The 22,918-nt window shown below is 52.2% G+C and overlaps 1 protein-coding gene across 10 annotated transcripts in view; it reads left to right on the forward strand.

The window, feature by feature from the left end:
- The window catches only part of Tns1 (tensin 1), a 230,526-nt gene that overhangs the window by 174,144 nt on the left and 33,464 nt on the right, over positions 1-22,918 (forward strand). For all 10 annotated transcript variants that reach the window (XM_026786501.1, XM_026786500.1, XM_013351702.2 and 7 more), the window contains one exon: positions 11,873-13,396. In XM_026786501.1, coding sequence (XP_026642302.1) covers positions 11,873-13,396 — 1,524 coding nt within the window. The remainder of the gene's footprint in view (positions 1-11,872; positions 13,397-22,918) is intronic.

Here is a 22,918-nt window from a genome sequence, read left to right on the forward strand (position 1 = left end):
TCTCACACACACACACACACACACACACACACACACACTTCCTTCCTTCCTTCCTTCCTTCCTTCCTTCCTTCCTTCCTTCCTTCCTTTCTTTCTTTCTTTCTTTCTTTCTTTCTGTCCATACAATTGTTAATTGTTTATTGAGGTCATCCACTCCTTAGCTCACATATTCACGTTTCATAGTTCAGGAACACAGGTCAGCAATCTAAAGAATTCTTTACATTCTGAAATCACTTCGCACGCTGAAAATCTTTCTTGGAATCCTAATTTCTGTAGAGATCCTACATGTGCTTTCTTTCTTGGTTCAGTCACGCCAAACTTATAGGAAGCAGGACTCCCAGGTCACAGTGAATGCACCATGTGACCCCGCAGATGCTCGGCCAGAAAACCGTGCATCTAAGGTTGCGACAATGTGCTAGAAGTCATGGTAGTGACTGTCCTCTACGTCAATGCCCTTCCCGGCTTTCACAGTAAATTGGCACTTGTTCATGTACCTAGTATTTCCACGGTCCTGTCTGTTGGCCACACTGTCTCAGTGGTTATGAACTGACTTCAGGAATGCCCATGGTAATGTATATTAAACAAAAGTAACCCAGCATCTGTAATCCAAGCCCTTAAGAGGTGGAGGCAGGAGGATCAAGAATTCAAGGTCATCTTCTGCTGTGTAGTGAGTTGAAGACCAGCCTGGGCTACGAAAGATCCTTTATCAAAAGATTTAAAACTCTCAAAGAAAAAGTAAAACGTGTATAATTAGCATAGCAAGTGTGTGATCTCATGAAGTTTGGTGCTCAGAACTGGTTTAAGTTAAATTTATTTTAGTAATTCACAAAATACTACAGATGGTGTTCAGATGGGAAGCGAAATCAAACTGGGCTGCTGCTGTTGTTTGTGGGCTGAGTGGGGACAGGCGTGTCTGCGGGAGCACCTTAACCCTTTCAGGAGCCTGGGCATTGCTGGTTAGTTCTAGAAGATGCTGTGGAGACAAGGGGGCCATTGCAGTAGTCCCTATGGGCTGTGGTCTCCACCAGTTTAGAGTCCAAAATAGAGGAGTCTTTTTCTAGTTCCATTTTCCCTCCCTATCTTTGGAATCTTTTGGTTTTTTGAGATAGGATTTCTCTGTATAACAGTCCTAACTGTCCTGGAATTCGCTTTGTAGACCAGGCTGGCCTCGAACTCTCAGAGATCAGCCTGCCTCTGCCTCCCTAGTGCTGGAATTAAAGGCATGCACCACCACTGCCTAGCTTGGGTTTTATTTCTAATATGCAAAAACAAACACCAGAGTCTATGAGACTGGCTGCTTGCCTTGCTTGCTTAGCCGTGTCATCAGCGGAGACAGGCAGGGCAGGGGCCCTTTTGCAGGGGCCCTGAATAACGGTTTTCTTCCTCCCCTCAAGTTTTTCTCCATAGTCGTCAGAAGCAGCTGGCACTGGTGTGATGACTGGGGCACAGGGGGACCTAGAGGGGCTGGTGGTCTTCCCCTGGCAGGCTCTCCGTCCTGAGCTGCTTTGGCAGGTTCAAAGTGGTTACAGTCTTGAGCTGTGGAAGCACCTAGGTGTCACAAAGGATTGGGAGCCAAGGGAGGGTAGAGGGGGACTCTTCCAGGGGAGAAGCAAAGCTCCCGCTAGCATGGGAATCGAGTTGGAAGTTTCAGCTGAGATCCAAGTAAGACACAAACAACATGGAAGGACCTGGTGCCCTGACGGCTGTCCTCTGGTAATTTTGCCTTTTAGGGCAAGCCAAGCTTGTGGTGGGAACTTCCAGGCACCTGCCTGTGTGCTGCTGAGTGGTTGGTCACACATTTGGCTGGCTGACGATGACAGTGGGCATCCTGACCCTCGGAAAAGTGGCCCTGCCTGTTGCGACTGCCGCAGATGGCAATAAACAGTGCTAACAGGAAGGCAGCCTCAGATGCTCCCGTCAGACCCCCACCGGCATTCAGAGCAGCCTTGCTCAGACTGTGTCAAGGTTCCTTGGGCCAGAAGCCAAAGCTATTGGGACTTCTGCCCTCCTCTCCTGGTGGCACCCCAGCCTTCTCTGGGACAAATGGGGCCTTTTCTTTTTTTCTTCTTCTAAGCCACTGAAGTGTCCTGGCTCCTACACTCAGCTTGGAGGTGGCGTGAGTAGTGTTGGGGAGGGGAGGAAACACACACACACACACACACACACACACACACACACACAAATCCCTCTCCACCTTACTGCTCAGCAGCTGGAAAATTGTTGTCATCTGCTCTGCCTTCCATTTGCCGGGAGTGGGAAAAATGTGGAAAATTTGGGGAAAGAAATCTCAGTCCCTCACATAATGCTCTTTTCTCCCAGGGCCTGGTAGCCCTGCCCATCCCTCTGGGCTTGATCTCCTTTGCTCCGGGGTCTTTTCCTTTGTTTGCTGTAGTTTGGAAGGGCCCTTGGTTGGGGACTGGGGCTTGGCTGGCCTGGGCTCCGAGGCTGGAGTCAGACTCTGGTGCTGGGGCAGGTTGAGCTGGGGTTGAGGTTGGGGCTGGGTTGGGACTCAGAGCAGGGCTGGGCTGGAGGGGAAGCCACTGTGATGTCATTCAAGAGCTGCATAGCTGCAGGATAAGTGAAGCCCAGGGGACCCAGCTGGCTGGGATTACAGACAGAGTTTGATCCCACTGGCTTCCTACAAGCCAGAGTGAGCCTGAGCCGAGAGGGGGAGAGAGCGAGCTAGGGAGAGAGGGAGGGAGGGAGTAGTGTGTGTGTGTGTGTGTGTGTGTGTGTGTGTGTGTGTGTGTGTGTGTGTGCAGGGCCAGTCGGCACTGGCTCCTCCCACCCCCTGACAGTCCCAGGGAGCCTGAGGAGGACACTCAGCTTGAGAACTGTAGCCGTAGCCGGACAGGAAATTACTTGAAACTTGAAGCAGAGGGGACAAATCCAAGTGTTCCCACAGCCGCTTTTCTGCTCTGTTCAGAGGGTAAGTGCAGCTAGCTGTGCTGCTGTCCCCTGTCTGTCCCCTATGTGGGTTTCTGCTGGACCTGGGGTGGGCACCTTCTGCCTGGAGCTCAGCGTCCCTCAGACCTGATAGCGGGAGGGTATGAGTCTGTGCAGGGCCCCCTCTGAGTGCACTGGGGTATGCTTGTGTCAGCCTGGTTTGGTGTCCCCTCCTGGAGGGACTCTCTGGGTCGTGCTATGGTCACAGATTTTGGAGGAAGGATAGCGGGGTGGAGGAGCATGGTGGATCTGAGTTGTCTGGTCTCTCTGGGCAATGGTTTGTCTTTAGTGGAATTGTGGTGGGTAGAGAGAATGCCATGGGAGTCCACCGTATTTAGGGGCACTCCCTTATTTTGCAGATGAAACTATGGGGTCCCCAGGGCTGGTCATAATGCTCCCATTCACGGCTGTCTCCCCATCTTCATTGGCAGGGCTCTTGGCTACTCTGTTGTTTCTCCAGTCAGGGCTCTCTGAGTGCCCAGGCAGCATCCTGACCTGGCAGAAGACTTGGTAGCTATTTTTACCATCCTGAATGTGTCTGGACTATCTGGTACTTGGATAGGCGAGGGCGGGGAGTGGGTGTGCCAGGCTCTGGTTATAGCACCAGGCTGGGGAGTCAGGCGCTAGGGTCTGCAGGGCTTCTTGGGACGGGACAGGTGAAGTCTGGCCGGGACTTCACGTTTGTTCTGTGTGCACAAGCTGATGTGTGGCCAGGGTAGGTCATTTGCCTTCTAGATAGAGTCCCTGCTTGGGAGGGTCTGAAATGAAGGTCATGGTCACCATCTCCCACCTCCTCCCTCTGGAGGGCATGGTATGGGATCCAGTTAGGATGGTTTGTGGGAACAGCACCTCAGATCCCTCCTAAGGAAGACCCAGGGGACATATCTGTCACTTTCACTGTACTGGACCCTGCATATCATATTGCCTTGAAGTTAATGGCTTCCTACCATAGCTGGAGCATTGTCTCCTCCTCTTCCTCCCAGGTGCCACTTTCCTAGTCATCTTCACCTTGAACCATCATGGAGTCAGGAGCACTGCCCATGGAGTCAGTTTGACATGTCCTTGCCAAGTGACCTTCAGCTCCCCTGAGCCCCTGAGCACCACTTCCAGCCCATAAAGTGGGGAAATGAATCCCTCTGGTCCTCTCAGCTCTAAGAGATCGAGGCTTTTAAAATGGCTCCTTTTGTGCCCAGTTGACCTTGAGTTCCTCCAGGCTTCAGTTTAGCTGCCCCCAGTCTAGAAGAGTGGAGCCGGACAGGCGCAGTAGTTTTTCTTGTCTTTCTAGATTGACTTCCCTGCTTTAGTGACCACAAGTCCAGATGCGCTGTCTCTGGACACTGGATCTCCCACCTCCTCCCACCTCTTTCTTGTGCTTCAGCAGAGGGGACAGCACCCCACCCTTCCTGGACCCATGGATGTGGGTTTGTGTGATGCTGGTGAGATTGCTCACAATTGTCCCCCTCTTGTTTGCTTGCTATAAACATTAAGGGTTCTTTCAGATGTATTCTGATTAGGGTGATAAAAAGACAGGGGTCTCTCTTGCTGCACCCAGGCTCATCGGGATGAGCCTGTACAGGAACCTGAGACTCCGAGCTTGTCTGTATTACACCAGTGGACAGCTCTCCATGGACAGTAGACCTACATGCCCTGGGTGTCGCTTGCTGGTGCCTCCTTTTTTTCCTATTTTCGAGGCTGTGTCCCCTCTGTGGTTCCCTTTAGAGGTTGGGTGTGGCCTTTCAACCTCTCATTCTGCTGATCTTCAGACCCCAGAGGATGCTCATCCCCCTGTAGAAATTCTCAGAGTTCTCTGCAGCTTGAGCTGACATCCTCTTAGATAGCTATAGACGAGAAATGACCCCAGGTAGAAGCCAGACTGGCCACTGAGCCCAAGAGGTCCCTGTAACACAAGCAAGCCTTCTCAGTAGCTCCTGGAGTTTCTGGGCCATTGGCAATGGTTCCTCTTGGCCTTGTCTGTCCTCCTGTAGGTTAGTTAAAGCATTAGGGTACTCTGGAAGTTTCTAAGTCCCCCAAAGGTTTGCATGTTGTCAGTGTGCTTTCCTCCTGGAGCATGGATTCTTCACACTAGTCCTGAGTGCTGGGCATCCCAGGAGCAGCACCCTAACTTTTAGATGAACATATCTTTTTATTTTTTTTGAAATATATGTGCATTGATATTTTGCCTGCAGGTACATCTGTACGAGGATGTTGGAGTTACAGACAGTTGTGAGCTGCCATGTAAGTTCTGGGAATTGAACCCAGTCGTCTGGAAGAGTAGCCAGTGTTCTTAACCACGGAGCCATCTCTCCAGTCCCTAGATGAACTTGTCTTAACTTGGGGCCTATAGATGGGCTTTAAAGTGCTTGTTTATTGGCTTATAGGCAAAATGCATGCACATTTAAAAAAATTTCTAGAGAGGCTGGAGAGATGGCTCTGTGGTTAAGAGCACTGACTGCTCTTCCCAAGGACTCAGGTTCAATTCCTAGCCTCCACATGACAGCTCACAATTGTCTGTAACTCCAAGGTCTGACACCCTCACACAGACGTATGTGCAGGTAAAACACCAGTGCACATAAAATAAGAATAAATAATTTAAAAATATTCTAGAATTTCATCAGATACTCTCAAGATGTCCTTGGCCTAGCAAAGTTATTGCCCCCTGGCCTGTAGTGTGACTAGGGAGATCCGTGGACTAGGCTCTGCCCAAGTCAGGTTCCACGGACTTGGCCTGTGCTGTGAAGTAGGAGGAATCCTGCTTTGTGCATATTTTTGCTGTAGTACTATTAAGGAGGATCTTTTGGAGATGCCTTAGGGTCCACCTAGAACCCCTGATTGTCAACTGGGTTATATGGAGAAGTCTCTCAGGGAAAGGCAGGATTATCACAAGCTTTTGGGGCTACTTAAATGTAAGGCAAGTGGATTATGGAGATACCTAATATGTGCAGGTTGTATTCTCCATGGAGATATCCTATAGGGTTACAGTGAACTCCAAAGAGGCTCCATCCTGATAGACCATGTGTCTTAAGGCTAGAGCGAGAGAGAAGCAAGATGCCTTTCTCTGGGAAACACTCGAATTCTTGGAGAAGACAGGCACAATTGTCAATAATGGTCATTCAGTGTGTGATGGATTCACAGGGCAGATGAGTTCCAGCGGCAGTGCGAAGGGCCCAACCTATGGGAGACTCCAAAGGAGTTGCCACTGGGTCTAAAGGAGGAGGCAGGGGCTTTGCCAATGGGGTCGGGACAAGGCAGGGCCTTTAGGAGGAGGAACGGCGTGTACTGCACGCCAGAGAGAAAAGCACAGAAATAGCCTAGTACGAATAGAGTGGAGGCTGTGTGGGGTGTTGAGGGCAGCAAAGAAGAGGCTTCAAAAGGCGGGCAGGGCCAGATGATAAAAAGATCTGGTGTGTCCATCAGGAGGGTTGGGCTTTCCCCTCGGGTAAGGGGAGCGGTTGGAAAATGGAAAGCAGAGGATTGAGAGCGGGGAGCACAGCCTGCTTGGGTGTGCCAGGCCTTGCTCCAGGGCCCTAGCTCTTGAAGGCTGCCACTCAGCAAACCTTTGAGTAAGCATCCAGACCCTCGCATGCATCTTGGAGGCTGCTCCAAAGTGGCTTAAGTAGTTGATGCAAGCTGACTAGGCCATTTTAAGGTGGGAGCTGTTTTTCTAAGTGAAGGGTGTGCCTGGTGTGGGGGATGGGGGGGCATGTTTTCCTTCTGTGTCCTCCTCAGAACCACGTCTCTGTGGCCCTCCGAGGATTAGAGGCCTGTACTATCACACTGTGCCTCTAGTATTACTTTTAAGGAGCACAGAGGTTCCACTCACAATTTACCTCCAAACTGCCAGGGTCCAGGGTGCCTCTTCCATTTGGCCCTGCACTGATTTCTGGGTGGTCATCGCTGCTCTGGGTAATGTATTCCAATAGATCGTTATTTGTTTGGCTCCAAAGGACTTTTTATCACTCAGGGCCCCATTCTGAAGGCCTTCATAAATCATCCACTCTTCCATATGCACCTGCTGGCTGCTCAGGTTTTCTTCTCCGGGAGTTCTCCTTACGAAGGGGGTGCCTTTCTCAGAGCTAGCCAGGCCAGCATCGCATCCTCCTCATGGCTGGGCTGTCTGTCCTGATGCCTCAACAAGCAGCATCTCTCTGTTCCACATTCGGATCCAAATCTTAGATCCCAGAGCTACAAATAGCATGTTTACAGTGCTGAGGCTCAGCCCCAGCTCTGGCCTCCCAGTGAGAATCCTTCAGATGGGCCCTGGGATGGGCCTTCTTAGCAATTCCTGGAAGAGTCCAGAGGACCAGAATTAAAAAACACTTTGCCAAGACTGGTTTAACTTCAGCGCCTTCTACTCCTTTTCTCTTCTTCGGTGTGTCAGATGGACTTGCCCTGCCCCATCTGTGTCCTGGCCTATGGTGGTGCTGTTGTTGGGGCTTGGCATACCTCTGCACAGGGTGCTGCTGGGAGGGGGCCCCAGTGTGTGGATCCACATCCAAGTCAGCTGGGGATTTTCCTTAGATCTTTCCAAAACCATGACTCGTCCGTCTGGATTCCTGCCCTGGTGGAGCAAGGGCCCCTTGGTGCATGCAACCAAACACAGCACCCTGAGCTGAGTCCATCTCCCAAGTGGCTGCTAGAACGAGCAGATAGTCAGGGGAAGTGAGTGGGGCCCTGATTCCACCGTGGACTTGTCATTTCCCGGAAAGATGGACAGCATGCAGTCTGTGACAGAAGAGGACACCCAGCCAGCCTGCACTGGGTTCTGGGGGCTTGCTGCCCAGGATCGATGACAATCTGGATATCTGGTATTGTTGATCTTTCTATTCTGTTGTCACCTGGCCAGAACCTATGACCCCTCCCAGCCAGACCCTTCTTCTGTGCCAGACCTCTCTGAGCCATGACCTCCTTCCTTTTTCAGGGGGCTTTACTTGAGATGCTTGTGTTGGCTGCTGGGCCTTGGATTCCAAGGTGACTCCTCAGCTTGTAAGCCTTGGATCCCCCTCCCCACCCCCAGCCCCCCACAGGTCCTTCTCTTCTCCCTGCCACTTTATCCCACTTCTACCCTCTGGTGTCTGCCTTTCTCTTTTACCCTTCCTGCTTTGATGGATTGAAACCAGCCTTGTGTTCCGGCTTCTTGTGGTCCCGCTAAATTGGACTTAATGTGCCTGTGGTGGGGGAGAGGGAGCCAGAGAGTGTGTGTCCTGGTGTGGGGGGCTGGAGGCACTGACCTGGGTGTCCCTCAGAGGAGGAGGGTAAGCGTGCTCCACTGGTCGGGTTTTGCTCACTGGGCCATCAGTTGAAGTCCTGCTGGGGCTGGGGCAGGCCTGTTTGCCCTTGATTTTGCCCTTGTTAGGTAGAGGGCCACTCAGTGAAGGTGCTGTGGTAGCTCAGAGGGCGGGGCCCCTGTGGCCTGCACTTGGTAGTCAGGGGCAACTAGCCCCCCTCCTGGGGCACAGCAAGATCTGTTTGCTTTTGTGTTTCACAAGCAGTGTTTAATTAAATAATTTACACCTCTTCGATTTTCTTTAGTGGCTTGGCAGTTGATATTCCGGACGTTGCCGAGAACAATAGCCCACGCGAGATACGTTACGTGGCCGAACAAGTTTAATATTGACATTTTCAAAATCAATGCCGAGTGAGGACTGGCTAAGAGGGGAAAGGAAGAGCTGGGAGGGGCCAGGAGGTCAGGAGCCGAGAATCAGCCTGCATGCTCCTGCCTGCCTTGGGGAATGCTCTTTTTTACAAACTCCTGGGTGGATTCTGGGATAGTTTTGCGTGTTCTCGGACCCGATCAGCACCACTAGCTCTCATGGCTGTTGTGGCTGAGTGATGGAGCTTCAGAGCAGAGCCAGAGGAGCCGGGTTAGAGCCTATAGAGGAACCCTGGCCTTAGGTGTACAATGGCATCTGTTCTGTTGCCTGCGTGGAGGGCCTGCAAGCTGCCCACGCTCAGAGGAGGGAAGGCAACTCTCCCTGCCCTCTGGCCCAAGAGACCCACTCTCCAGAGACCACTTCACAAATCTCTGTGGATGGCAGCCCTTGGTTTTGGTACTTGTCCCCTCTGGAAGGAGCCAGTAAACAGGGAGCCTATTCTCAGGGAGACAGGGCCAGAGGAAAGCCTCCTCTATCCTATACTTTAGTCCTCTGAAGATAAGGGCAAGCAGGACAGAGAGGCAGCCACGCGGGGCCCACCTTAGTCCTTAGCAGTCTGGTGCAGGGTAGGCTGATGACACACACAGGCCACAGTCCTGGGAGCCTGGGCTGTCACACACAACAGGCAGCTGTGTCACTTAGGGCTGGTTGCTTGTGTAGATCCTAGAGCCTCGGTGGAAACTGAGGCCAGAGTTGTAGCTCCGTGGCCCTGGGGAGCATGTGTTGAAGTTTGGAATGTATTGATTGGCCAGCATCTCTGAGAGCTCTGAGTGACGTGTGGTGGCCTGTGGCGTGTGGGCCCTTGCGCACAGGAGCACGGCTGGAGGCATTCCTGTTTTGTGGTCATATGGTCACTTGTTTCTGGCTATAATCTTCTGTGTGAGGGTTTGTTTTCAGTGGCTCATTTTGGGCCTGAGGGATAATTTTTGGGCACGGCAAGATCATTTGTACTTTTTGAAGTGTTTGTGGCTTTAAGTTTAAATATTTATTTTGGATTATTCCTGCCTTTGTATGTGTATTCTCTCTCTCTCTCTCTCTCTCTCTCTCTCTCTCTCTCTCTGTCTTCAAAGTCAATTAGTCCTCACCGAAAGCTTTCACAGATTCCACACATTTGAAAATGGATTCCTTTGCCTTTCTGTACCTCTGTTTCTCCATCTTTCCTGGGAGCCTTGCCCTCCCTGAATAGCAAGCCTTGCAACGCTGCATGTGTGCAGTGCCTAGTAACACTAGTAATATGTCTGGTACACGGAGACGGCTTCTGCAGTCTAACAGTCTGCACTCTAGTGACTGGTGTTTGGACATGTAAACAGACCCCACTTTCTTACTGTTTCTCTCTCCCCTCTGTGAGCCCTCGGTGTGGACACATCTTGGTGTGTCTAACTGACTGATTTCTATGGCATGTGCGTTTCTCATGGCTCTTGTGTCTGGCTTTGTGTATGACTGAGGGGTCCTGGCTGGAGGTGGTACAGCCTTTGGGAAGTGCCTTTTCTCCTGATACCTAGGGTCTGGATTAGGAGAGGAGGTATGTGGGGGTGGGGCGGGTGAGAGGGCTGAAACTGGGCTGCTGTCTCCTTAGGGTGTGAAGTCATTGAACTGCCTGGGCAGGGGCGGGGCAGCCCTTGTTTCTGAGTCAGCCCTCTGGCCCCAAGCCACTCAGCGCTCACTTTTTCCTTTCAGAGAAAGTGTTGCTCTTGGGGGCTTCTCCAGAGCTGTCTGCAGACAAAAGGACACCCCTCAGACTTCATACCTAAGATGCTTCTTCTACTGCTCTGGCCTGGCCCTAGCACCCCCCACTACCCCATACTCTCCCTTGCCCTACTCCATAGTTTGGCATGGGTACTGCGGGAGCACCGAAGTCCAACCTTCCCATTCTGGGAACTGCAGTCATCTGAGTGCTTATTTTGGGGAGCCTCCTGCAGCCCCACCTTGCCTCTCCCTCCCTTCTTTAGAGGCCTATATGTTCTGAGTTAAGCCTGCTGGTCACGAACTATGGGTCCACAAGGATGGACCATTGCTCTGGGAGAAATGTGGAGAAACTTCTGGAAATGTGAGTGGGAGGGAAGAATGGCATTGTTTGGACTGTTCTGGAAAATTCTTTGCATTGAGCTATATACCACACTGTGGAAGGCTAGGGCTGGTTTGCCTTTCACTTTGACTCCGGCCTCTTTGCCCAGTCCAGCACTGAGCATGCGTGGATCCTGCCCAGTGCCCTTCCATTCCCGGAACTCTCCAGATCCCCTCTATGAAGGGAATGATTGTATGTATTTATACCCCTGCCATCCTCCAGGACGCTCTTTGGCTCTCCTGCTTGAAGGTTGTCTTTAGGTCTCCGTACTTAAACCTTCCGTGTGCTTGTGTTTGAGGTAATGCCTCTTCTGGCCCTGCTGCCTCTAACCCAGGGCAGGACTCCTAGGACTGGAAAGCAAAAGAAGCTTCCTGAAGTGGGTACTTGTAGGGGCTGAGTAGACCCAGGATGTCCCCTTTCAGTAATTAATGATGTTCATGGTAACAGAAGTCATGGCTCCCAGTGGGTGATGTCTTATTGTGATACCGCTATAGGGCGTTGGCTCATTCGGTTGGAAGGGTCTTGAGTTCAGTGAATAGGGGTTGTCTTCTATGGTTTAACATGATTTAGTTACTGTCTTCATTTTATTTTATTATTATTATTATTATTATTGTGTGTGTGTACACAGAGGCCAGAGTAAAGACTGAGTGTCTCTTCCTCCCCTCAGTCTTTCTCTACTTTACTATTTGAAAAAGGTCTTTCATCGTTCCTGTACTTGTTGGTTCAGTTTGTCTAACCTGGTTGACCCAAGGATTTCTTTGTCTATGTTTTTATTTTTGTTGTTTTTTTCTCATGTGAGTGCTTGAGGATTGAACGCAGCTCCTCCTTCTTGTGCAGCAAATGCTTTCCCCGTTGAGCCATCTCCCTCGTCTCTTGCCCTCATATTAAAAGGAAGGTTGCTGAGGCCCGTGGAATAATTTGTGCTGCTCTGGGTTGGAAGCTGTGATGTACCACAGCTGGACACTGGCCTGGGCCAGTCTGCACCGTCTTAGGCTGTACCTCACTTGAAGCTGAGTGCAACATTGAGGGCTCTTCCCCAAAGGCTTGGTTAGGGGGCTGGCGTATTTCCCCTTTGCCACTCAGGGTAGTGAGGAGAGATCTGGGGCTCCGTGGATGGGAGCCTTTAGCTCTTTTGGGAGGACTATCACTAATGAGTGTGACTGCCTTTTGCTGACGTGTGTTGCCTGCTGTCCCCTTTGTCGTCCTTGCAGAAGTGGTGGGTCACACTCAAGGGCCACTGGATGGGAGTCTGTACGCCAAAGTGAAGAAGAAGGATTCCCTGAATGGCAGCTCAGGGCCTGTCACTACTGCACGGCCTGCCCTGTCAGCCACTCCCAACCATGTGGAACACACACTGTCTGTGAGCAGCGACTCTGGCAACTCCACAGCCTCCACCAAGACAGACAAGACCGATGAGCCTGTTTCTGGGGCTGCCACTGCCCCTGCTTCTCTGAGTCCTCAGGAGAAGAAGGAGCTCGATCGCCTGCTAAGCGGCTTTGGTGTAGATAGAGAGAAGCAGGGCGCCATGTACCGGGCTCAGCAACTCAGGTCCCACCCAGCTGGGGGCCCAACTGTGTCCTCCCCTGGCCGCCACATCGTCCCAGCCCAGGTTCACGTCAACGGTGGGGCTCTGGCATCTGAGCGGGAGACGGACATTCTGGATGATGAGCTGCCCGTTCAGGATGGGCAGAGTGGGGGCAGCATGGGCACGCTGTCCTCCCTGGATGGGGTCACCAACACCAGCGAAGGTGGATACCCAGAGACTCTGTCCCCACTGACCAATGGTCTGGACAAGTCCTATTCCACAGAACCCATGCTCAATGGTGGAGGCTACCCTTATGAGTCTGCCAACCGGATGGTACCCCACAGCAGTCACTCGGCCCCCATTCGGCCCTCCTACTCAGCTCAGGAGGGATTAGCTGGCTACCAACGTGAGGGACCCCACCCAGCCTGGTCACAAGTGACCAGTGCCCACTGTGGCTATGACCCCAGTGGTCTGTTCCGATCCCAGTCCTTTCCAGATGTGGAGCCCCAGCTGCCCCAAGCTCCAGCCCGTGGGGGCAGCAGCCGAGAGGCTGTGCAGAGGGGTCTGAATTCTTGGCAACAGCAGCAGCCTCACCCACCTCCCCGACAGCAGGAGAGATCCCCCTTACAGAGTCTTGCCAGCAGCAAGCCTAGCCCCCAGCTGTCAGCAGAAACCCCTATACCTACTCTCCCAGAGTTCCCGAGGGCAGCCTCCCAGCAGGAGATCGAGCAGTCCATTGAAGCCCTTAATATGCTGATGCTGGACTTGGAGCCGACTTCAGTGGCTGCCCCTCTGCATAAGTCCCAGAGTGTCCCTGGGGCCTGGCCAGGGACTTCCCCACTTGCTTCCCAGCCCCTCTTGGGCTCTTCCCGCGAGTCCCATCCGCTGACCCAGTCCCGGTCTGGCTATATCCCTAGTGGGCATTCCCTGGGAGCCCCGGAGCTGGTCTCTTCTGGCAGGTCTTATTCACCTTACGATTATCAGCTGCGTCCAGCTGGATCCAACCAGAGTTTCCGTCCAAAAAGTCCAGCCTCTTCTGCCTTCCTTCCAAGCCCCCATAGTTCTGCAGGGCCTCAAGAGCCCCCAACCTCTCTTCCTGGTCTCGTCACTCAGCCTCAACTCCCACCAAAGGAAACTACTTCAGACCCCTCCCGAACTCCAGAGGAAGAACCATTGAACCTGGAAGGGCTGGTGGCTCACCGGGTAGCAGGTAACAAACAGCCTTGGAGACATGAGACCTGGGAAACCTCTCCCCATTTCCCCATCCCCTCCCCTGTTTGGTCTCTGTGGTCTATTCGGGGAGAGGTGGGCACAGCATAGGTTAGAGCCTTTGGAAGTATTATTTTTTTTTTTAGCCTGGGGAGGTCTTGGGAATGTTCCCACAGCCATCCCTTCTGTATAGATCATTTATTAAGCCAGGCATTGGAACTCAAAGGTAGTATCTATCCATGCCTGCCCTCAGGGAGTCTGCAGTTTTATCAGGAAATGAGTACATAGATGGACCTAACAGAGGATAAATTGTGCAGAAACAGAGCAGAGCCAAGGTCCCAGTGTGAAGCTTACCAACTAAGTCAATCAGGGATGGCCTCCTGGAGGCAGTGACTTAGGGGATAGATGCTTTTAGCAGAGAGGAAGACTCTGCAGCTGCTAAAATGTTCACTGTCCTCACAGTTCAGGGCCTCGGGACGGTGGAAAAGGCTAGAGGAGGATTTTAGATGCGATTTAGATGTTATTTCATTCTGAGCTCACTCCAGAAGGCTCGCGAGAGTACCCTGAAACAAACAGTGGGTGTCTGATGTTCACCCTGATGGGGACTTCAGGAGTCTCATCCTTGTAAGGCTAAGATGGTCCTAGCTCCTCAGCTGTTCTGTTCTTGCTTAGACCCACTCTGTGTGGGTGGAGAGAGAGACAGAGACAGAGACAGAGAGAGACAGACAGAGAGAGAGAGAGAGAGAGAGAGAGAGAGATATCACAGAGGAATCTGCTGGGAGGACAGGCCAAGAAAGAGCCAGGGTCAGGGACCCTGTTGGGAGGGACAAGCATGGGATACCATAACCCACAGCCCCAGTTTGCGATGCCTCCCTCGGCAGTCAAAGATTTCCCATCTGGGAAATCCTGCACCCAGCAGAATGGTTTCCCTAGCTGTGAGATGAAGCCCAGATAGGTGTGGCCCAGGGACTGTGGTGATGAGGTGATGTGCCCAGTCGCTCTGCTGACAGGGTGGGGTATCTTGGGGAGAAGAGGAAGCCAGGCAGCTGGCTCTGCCCTCTGCTCCTTTCCCTAAATTTAGGGGCAGCTGAGTCACCATGCCAGCTGCAAGGCAGGAGGAGACGCCCTCCCTGGAAAGGATGGATGTAGGTTTGGGGAAGCATTCAGCTGACCATTGGCTCTAGGGTTGGGCCCAAGGCTGGGTATGGGGGTGGGGACACTCTGCTCCTGAGTTTCCGAGCAGAGACTCGCCACCCTTGCCACCCTTGGTTCTACTTTCTATCAGCTAATAGTGAGCCATGGTAGAAGTATTGCTACCATAAGAAGTGACCGTTGGCCAGGTGGTGGTGGCACATGCCTTTAATCTGAGTCCTTGGGAGGCAGAGCCTGGTCTACAGAGTAAGTTCCAGGACAGCCTGTTACACAGAGAAACCCTGTCTCAAAAAAACAAAAAACAAAAACAAAATGTTCATGTTGGGGCCTCGGCTCCCAGGAGGGCTGCTCCTTCCAGACTGCTACCTCTGCTTTACCTGAGCCTCAAGGTCCCGGACCTGTAGCTCTGTGACTCTGGCAAAATACAGTGTGGAGGTCCAGATGGGGCACCTGACTGTGGCCACACTCTTGCTCACTCTATCGGCTGGAACTGTCCCCTAACAGTTTTACTTCGGAAAAAGGAAGGGCCCCCCAAGTTCCTCTGCTGTCTCGTTCTCCCAGTGTTTTATGGAGTGGTGGCAGGGTGCTGAAGGATTGTGACACCCCAGTGTAGTGATGAGCTGATCCCAGGAACTTCTAGACGAATGGGGCAAGATAAATTTTCTTCCCCTTCTGGAACCCTGCCCTATAGCTTGCTAATGGTCTGGGAGGAGGCTCTTGTTGGAGTGGGTCTCCAATCAGGCTCTCTCCTCCCAGCTCCCAAAGGTTTCACTGTCAACTTCTGTATTCTGTAGCTGCTCAGGTGTTGGCTGCCACAGAGTCACTGGGAGGAAAAAGAATATCGTTGGCACCAAGTCTCTTGTTCCCTTACCTTGTTACCAATCTCCATCAACTGCAAGTAACTCAGCCAGGAAATAAGATGAGCTGCAGAGGGGACAGTTGTATCTGGTCACCAGGCCTATAAAGTTCCCCGTTTGGTCCATGCCCTGTCAGGAACAGAATTTCCTGATCTGGAAGGCTCTGCTTTCACAGTATCCTTAGTATCCTTTTTTGTGGCTCTTCATTGCTTATGCAGGGCAAGGCACAGGAAGATCCAGTGCGTAGAGCATTCTGGGAGTCAGGGGGAGCAACTTCCAGCGCTGTTGCTCTCTGCTTATTTTCCATTCTGTTGCAGGAAGCTGGAGTGTTAAGAAGCTCAGATCTCAGGGAGAGGCTCCCTTGACCTTGTGCCTTCCCTCGTTTGCTCTCCTGATTTTCATTTTCCTTCTTGGCTGGTCTCTGTGCCCCAGTACTGTGTCCTAATTCATTCCATTTGGACACCCCCCCCCCTTGTTTCAGTGTTAAGCTCTGAGAATGTAGTGGCATGTAGGTTTTTTGACTACAGACATATAGTACAAGCAAGCAAAATGAAGATAGACATCTACTGTCACCATGGTCATCTAATATTGGGTTGGACGCTCCTGCCAGGTCAGTAAGACGAGAACAGGAAATAAGAGTCTGAGGATCTCCTGCTACTGATTCTGTGATTGGTTGGATCTATACCTGATGCTTCTAGAGGTGGAGATTTCAGTCCTTACTAGAAGATAATGCACATCTTATCCCTAAGGAGTCGGGTTCAGGAGAGAGCCAGAATCTTAGGATGCAGTTATTTGTAATAAGAGCGGTGGAAGCGATCCCACCAGGGAGAATTGGAGTCGTTACCGTCTATAGACATTGGGAGGTGGCGGCTAGTGGCCTGCCGTGTACAGTTCAGTCATGGTTGAGTACAACTTTGAAAGAGCAAGATTCCTGGGTAGAGTGGCTTCTCAGGAGGGTATACAGCTTGTTTGCAGAATGGCGGGTGGCTATGGAGCAGAAATGGCAGCTGTCACCCTGTCGCAGGATGGTCTTAAATTTCAGACTGAGATGATTAGATGTGCTGAGTGACATAAGAAATCATTAGTGATTTAGTCTGGACAATGCAGGGGCAGAGTGGTATTTCCGGAGGCATGTCTGGTGGGTCCCAGCAGGAAGGCAGAGAAGCAGGAGTAACTTTGACCTGGAAGATACTTGGTGCTCACTAGATAGCCCTGGTGATGGAGCGCTGGACTGGAGTACTGACCTCAGTCATGGAAGAGACTAGGTGATGCCATGGGTACTAAGGGGACAGAACCAATGTACTTACAAGGACCAGTGGGGAGGGGGATGTTCAAGATGGTCTAAGGCAGTGGCTCTCAGCCTATGGGTCATGACTCCTTTGGGTGTGGAACAACCCTTTCACAGGGGTTGAATATCAGATGTCCTGCATATCAGGTATTGACAGTAAAATTCACAACAGTAGCAAGATTACAGTTATGAAGTAGCAATGAAGAAATTTTGTGGTTGGGGGACCATGAGGGACTGTTTTAAAGGATCACAGCATTAGGAAGGCTTTGTGAACAGAAGCGTGTAGCCCCCTTAACAGGGTGAGGGGGAGGTGGCTGGCGTGTTAGGAGATGAGGACGGAGGGCTGTGCTGTCGCGATGGGGATGCTCCAGGTATAGAGGTGTATGGTTGGAAAAGCTGTAGATTCTAGAATCTTCTCCCACAGGTAGAGGTTAATGCATGCTGTGAACTTGGAGGGAGTCTGTGGCATAGGCGTGGAGAAGAGAGAGAACTCAGGAAAATGACCACAGGGGAGACAAAGGCATAGCGGGATCTTAGCGTGAGTGTTGAGGGTGGTGGCGGGAGCCCAGTGCAGTGCACCATGCAGAGTTCAGATGGGAAAGGAGTCGAAGGAGAAAGGGTGGAATCATGGGTGGGGACGGGTGAGGGAGAAACCCGTCCGGCTGGCCAATGAGGTAGACTGGAGATTTTCAAAGGCATATTTTCAGTTGAGTGCTGGTGACAGAAGCCAGACACCGAGCGACTGCGGAGGACGTGGAAGAGGAGTGAGGACAGCTTGCCAGCTACTCTTTGGAGTGGTTTATGATAAAAGGGGGCAGCATGGTTGCTGAGGTGGGGAACAAGGCATTGGACACTGGAATGGTGAGCGCCATGGGCGTGATTTTAGGTAGAGATGAGAGGGACCGAAGATGGAAGGAGGAGAAGGAAGAGAGAGGAGGGAAAGAAAGTGATGGGCAGAAAAGGAGCCCGGGAACCCGGTGACCGTTCAGGCTCATCTAAGAGCTCAGATACTTCACTAGAGTGAGGAGGCTGGAAAAAAATGGAGTGAAATCCTGGCATTAAGCTTCAGGGTTTGGATTCAGAAACAGCTTTGATAGTTCATTCTGCATACAGGCTTGAGGTCAAGGCCCATTAAGTTTATTATTCAACACGAGCATTAATCTGGGCTGTTTGGTAGTCCAGGATCTGGGAAAATGTTGACGACTAATAAAGCCTTTACTCTCATGGCAGTATTGGCCACTAAACTTTTATAATATTTTAAGTGGAAGGTTAAATGCTTTAGAAGTAAAGCAGAGATGTGGCAGGGGGAAGTGGAGGATGAATGGGTGCTTGCATGGTCAGGAAAGCCGTCCCTAGGCAGTGAGGGACCGCATTATGTGTGCGAAGCGCCTGAGGCAGGAGCGTGCTTGGCGTGGCTGGAGCACAGTGGCCCACACGAGCTCTAAGAGGTAATGGGAACGGAGCCAGCTTGAATTTGGGCTGGCAGGTGATCCGAAGAACTTGGAGTTTTGGTGTGTGTGTTCTGAGAAGCCTTTGAAAGGATTTGGTCCAAATGGTGACATCACCTGGCTTCCCAGAGTATCTGTATGGCCAAGATGGGAGGAGGGAGGTCCTTTCGGAGGCCGATGCTGCGCATCAATCGATTGGCATGGAAGTGCGGAGATGGGAGGAAAATGGCAGACTATTTAGAACATTCAGCCAGGAAGATTTCCAGGTCAACTAGATGTGGAATGTAAGAGGGAAAGAAAAGAACAAAGATGGGTCCTTGTGGCAAAGACTGAGTAGCAGAGGTGTTCCTGGATGGCATGAGAGCTTGGGAGGGGCTGACTGAGAGGGAGTTCAGTGCAAGATGCTCAGGAGGCTTCTGTGAGGGTCAGGATTCTAACAGCCACTAACAGATTCTAACTAAGGGGAGAGGGTTGAGTTTAACAAGGCTGGGAGCAATGAAGCACGTGCTGGCCAGATAGGCAGTCCACGGGAAGTACCAACCTCTGGCGCAGGCCCTGAGATAGAAAGGTAGCTTGCTAATCAGCAAGGTGAGGACAGAGAAATACAGCAAGGCCTTCTACAGCGCCCTGGAGGTTTATCCCAAGGCCTCTACTCATGGTACCCAGCGGCTTTGGGCAACAACTAAAAGAATGAGGGGCTCCAGGGGGGGAGGATAATGTGATTGAATTACCACGGGGCTAAGGAATGCCAGGGGTGCGACCTTAGGTCTTAGATTCAGAAGGGAATGGGTGACCTAGAGAGAAAGGGAGGTTCTTGGATGGCCTAGAATGACTTTCACAGTGAAGTGCAGGCTAACAGGGACCGAGGACTCTAGGTTTCAGGCTGCTACTGGACTTAGGAAGGAAAAGCCCCTGCCCTTCCGAGGAGCAGAGGCCCTGGACCACCCTGTCTTTCCATCTCCCTCCCTCCCCACGCCCCTCCAATGTGTAGCCCTATCCTGGAGTCACAACAATGACTAACCCTGATTTTTTTTCTTTGTTTTTGTTCTGTTTCATGTTGTTTAATGCCTCGCCCCCTGCATTCTCCATGTGTTCTGTGTCCCCCCTGTCCCCCGTGGCATTGGTGGGGTGCTTTCTATGCCTGGTGCCTCCCCTTCTTGCCGGCTCCCCTGGGGTGTGGGTGGACAGCATACAATGCCAGACTGCAAGGCCTGAGGCAGAGTGGCACCTTTCGACCCTCTCCTCTCCACCGGCTCCGATCCGCTTCTGTCTCTGGTGGGTTCCTCTGATTCTCCTTCCTTGTGGCTGTGGACCCTTGCTTCAGCTTCCAGCTTCCCTCTGATCCTCTTTGCCCACGAGATTCTGCCCAAACCTTCCTCACCTAAGGTGGCTCTTCTTTTCCTTCCTTCCTCATCCTCCTCCCTCTCCTGCTTTCCCTTTCTCCTCCCTTAGCCCCACCCCCACCCCATCCCTGCTTGGCTGAAGACCTGATGCTTTTAGTTGGCCTTGTCTGCTGGGCACAAGGTCAGAAGTAATTAGAGGAACTTTCAGAGTGCCCGGTGGAGATGTTGGTCTTTCCAGTGAGGTGCCCAGTCGCTTATTCTTAGTCACCCCGGGTGGGATGGTTGAGCTTCAGGGCCAAGACTCAGAACTGTGTTTTTTCCTGGGACCACCACATGTCAGACAGGAAGAGGTGGCCCCATCCCTGCCTCACTCCTCTCGTGCTGGGACCCGTGGCCTCATCTTGCCTGAGCCCGTATGGTGCCTCCACTGTTCAGAACCCACATTCTCAGTCCGAAAAACCCGCTGTGTCTATGTGGCATGGTGCTACAACCTGCCACAGGTGTGCTAGTCCTCCATCATGCCCCTGTTAGTCTAGGACCCTGCCAGTAGTGTCGCAGCCTCTGTAACATGCGGGCTGCTAGGCTTTCATCCTTTGTCTGCTCACTCCTGCCTGGAGGAGTAACAGGGAGGAGACCATGCACCCAGCCTTCTCCAATGTCACAGCCCTAAGCAGCTCCAGGCAAAGGCATCTTCAAATCCTGAGGGCAGTGCCGTGTCTGTTGCCCTATGGACCATTCTGCTGCAGCCCCCTGATACTCGGAAGATGGCTCTGACAGGTTATCCTTCCCTTTCTTTTCCCTCCCCTCTGCCTTTTTCTTGGCCCAGCAGTGGGGGAAAGTAGTGTTAAACTGGGCCCAGGGTCCTGTTCAGGTTATGAGACAACGGACCTGTCCCGGGGGGAGCTGGCATGGCTTGCCCTGGAGCTTCTAGTGTGATCGCGTGTGGCTTTCTAGTGCCCTGGCCCAGCAGGTGGCTTCCATCCTGGATCCCCTTACTTCTGGAGCCCTGGGCATGAAGCTGGACACCCTGTCCTACCACCTGGAGCTGAGGAATCCAGTCTTTTGGAAACCGGAAGGCTGGAAAGAAGAGTTGGGTCTGTGGGGGTGGGGCCAACCAGTATCTGGGTCTGTGGGAGAGGTCTGTGTTGATGCCTGTAGTGACACTGCGTGACTTTGGGTATTTATCTGGGTGACTCTGAAGAGTGGCAGTATGTGTGTGTTTGTATGAATGTGTACACACACACACACATACCCATAAACATTTATCGATCTCTATATAAAGATATGTATATGCCCATGCATGCTATTAGCTTTGGGACCCATAGAGCACTTTGCGGGGAGAACAGTGTTGTCCTGGGGGCAGTGAGGGTGGGGCCGACTCAACACCGTTCCTGGTGTATGTGGCAGCTGTCAGGCTGTGGTGACCATCTGTTTTCATAAGGTGCTGGGGAAGATCAGGTGCCAGTCAGCCCCAGGTGAAATAGCCCTGAGGGGCCGACCCAGGACTGGCTACGGAGCATTATGGATTGAAAGGCCACTTTCTTACCCTCAGAGTATGCTACTTCTCAGTACACAGCAGCTTGCTGGGGAGAACCTTCCAGAAACATTGATGGCTTCCTCTGGCCCTGTGGGCCTAAGGGCTGTCTGTCTCTTTCAGTGTGTGTGAGAGAGAGGAAAGGAGGGAGAGAGAGAACGAGAGAGAGAGAACGAGAGAGAGAGAATGAGAGAGAGAGAGAGAGAGAGAGAGAGAGAGAGAGAACAAGAAAGAGAGAGAGGGAGGGAGGGAGGAGAGAACTCTGCCTGTGTGCATATAGCAAGCAAAGGCTTGGAGAGAAAGGCCGGGGAGACTAAGGAGTCCTCAGTGGAGTCTGCCCAGGGAGCAGGGCCCCTTTGGATGTTTATACAGTTTTGGGGATGTGAGAGAGCTGTACATGGTCTCTCTCTCTCTCTCTCTCTCTCTCTCTCTCTCTCTCTCTCGCCCTGGCTGCTGTCAGCTGGTGTCCATCACCACTTGGCTGAGGAACAATGAGGCTCTTCTCTCCTCTCTACTGTGTCAGCCTCCCTCTCATAGAAAGAGCTGTCCAGGCACTCTGGGTTAGCTATGGTCTTGCCAAGGGGACAACAGTGAGACACTGTCTTCCAAGACTGAGTGCCCTGACTGGCTGCTGGTGCCATAGACCACTCTCTGGGAATGGTCAGCCCTGTGGGAGTGCAATGTGGGGGTCTTTCCTCTTCTGTAAAGGGAAACTTTGACCCGTAGTCTCCTTGCTCTTTGGAGATCGTTTGGTTCAACTGCAGCCCCTGGGCAGAGCGAGCTCCCATTGCCATCCTGGCAGTGAAAGGGAAGGGAGCTGAAGTGACTCAGTTACACTTGCTTTCAAGTGCCCATCTACCTTGGGCAGGTCTGTGTCCTCTGCTGGTGGCCCACCACACACGTAGAGCAGCCTTGGTCCTCACTACTGTCCTATGGCTCTGGGCCTGGGAAGGATGGTGTGAATGTTCTCTGTCCCTCCTAGAGGGTGCCTCCAATGGAAACAGGCCTCCTTTCTAAAAGCTAACACAGGACCCCCAAACAAAGAAGTGGCTACTCTTGAAAAAGAGGAGAGATTGCCAGAGACTATGGTGGTGGAGTGTATGTCGCGGGGAGGTACCCCTGGAACCAAAGGCAGCTCTTAGGCGTTTCCTTCCACCTTGGGGCTGAATTCAACTCCACACCCCAGAACTTCTGTGAAGTTGCTCCTTTGTCATAACGTTATTAGAAAAGCAGTGGCCTCTAATGCTTCTGCCAGGAATGAACCCAGAAGCGGGGCTAGGGCTGGCCCACACATCCCAGAGGCCTGAGTTTGGCAGGGCCTGGCAGGAGGAGAGAGAAGAGGGCCTGAGGCCAGAAGCTGCCTGAGTTCTGGGAGCCTAGAGTTGCTGGCAGTGTCTGGGGTGGCTCCAGATGTCCAGAGCCGGCCGCCTCCTCTCTCTACTCCCGGTAGATTCTCCCAGCAGCCCCTGCTCAGGATTGACACACCCTCTTTTTTTCCTCTCTCTTCTGGAAAGCAGGGCATTCTGAGGTTAGGGGGTTGTTTGCTTTGAGCAGAGCAGTTGGGGACCAGCAGGATGCAGTCTGTTTTGGTCTCCATTGTGCAGGTAGGCAGGGCTGCCTGAGTCACAGCACGGAGTGGAGACTCTGGTCTGCCTTCCACCTTCTGCACCTCACGTGTACTGTTGGCAGCTGGTCTTGCTAACCCCTGATAGGTCCCCAGAGCCTCTGCCACAGAGTATGTGCATCTGCACCACAGTCACTGTGTGTGAGTGAGGCAGCTCTGCCCCAGTCAGCACTTTTCTGTTCACATTAACCAGGAAGGCTTCCTGGGCAGTGTAGGCCATGGCAACCATTTGTGGCTATGGAAACTAAGGGTTGGGGACCACCTGGACTGTGCAGAT

Source organism: Microtus ochrogaster, linkage group LG4 (assembly GCF_000317375.1).
Source record: "Microtus ochrogaster isolate Prairie Vole_2 linkage group LG4, MicOch1.0, whole genome shotgun sequence".
NCBI lineage: Eukaryota > Metazoa > Chordata > Mammalia > Rodentia > Cricetidae > Microtus > Microtus ochrogaster.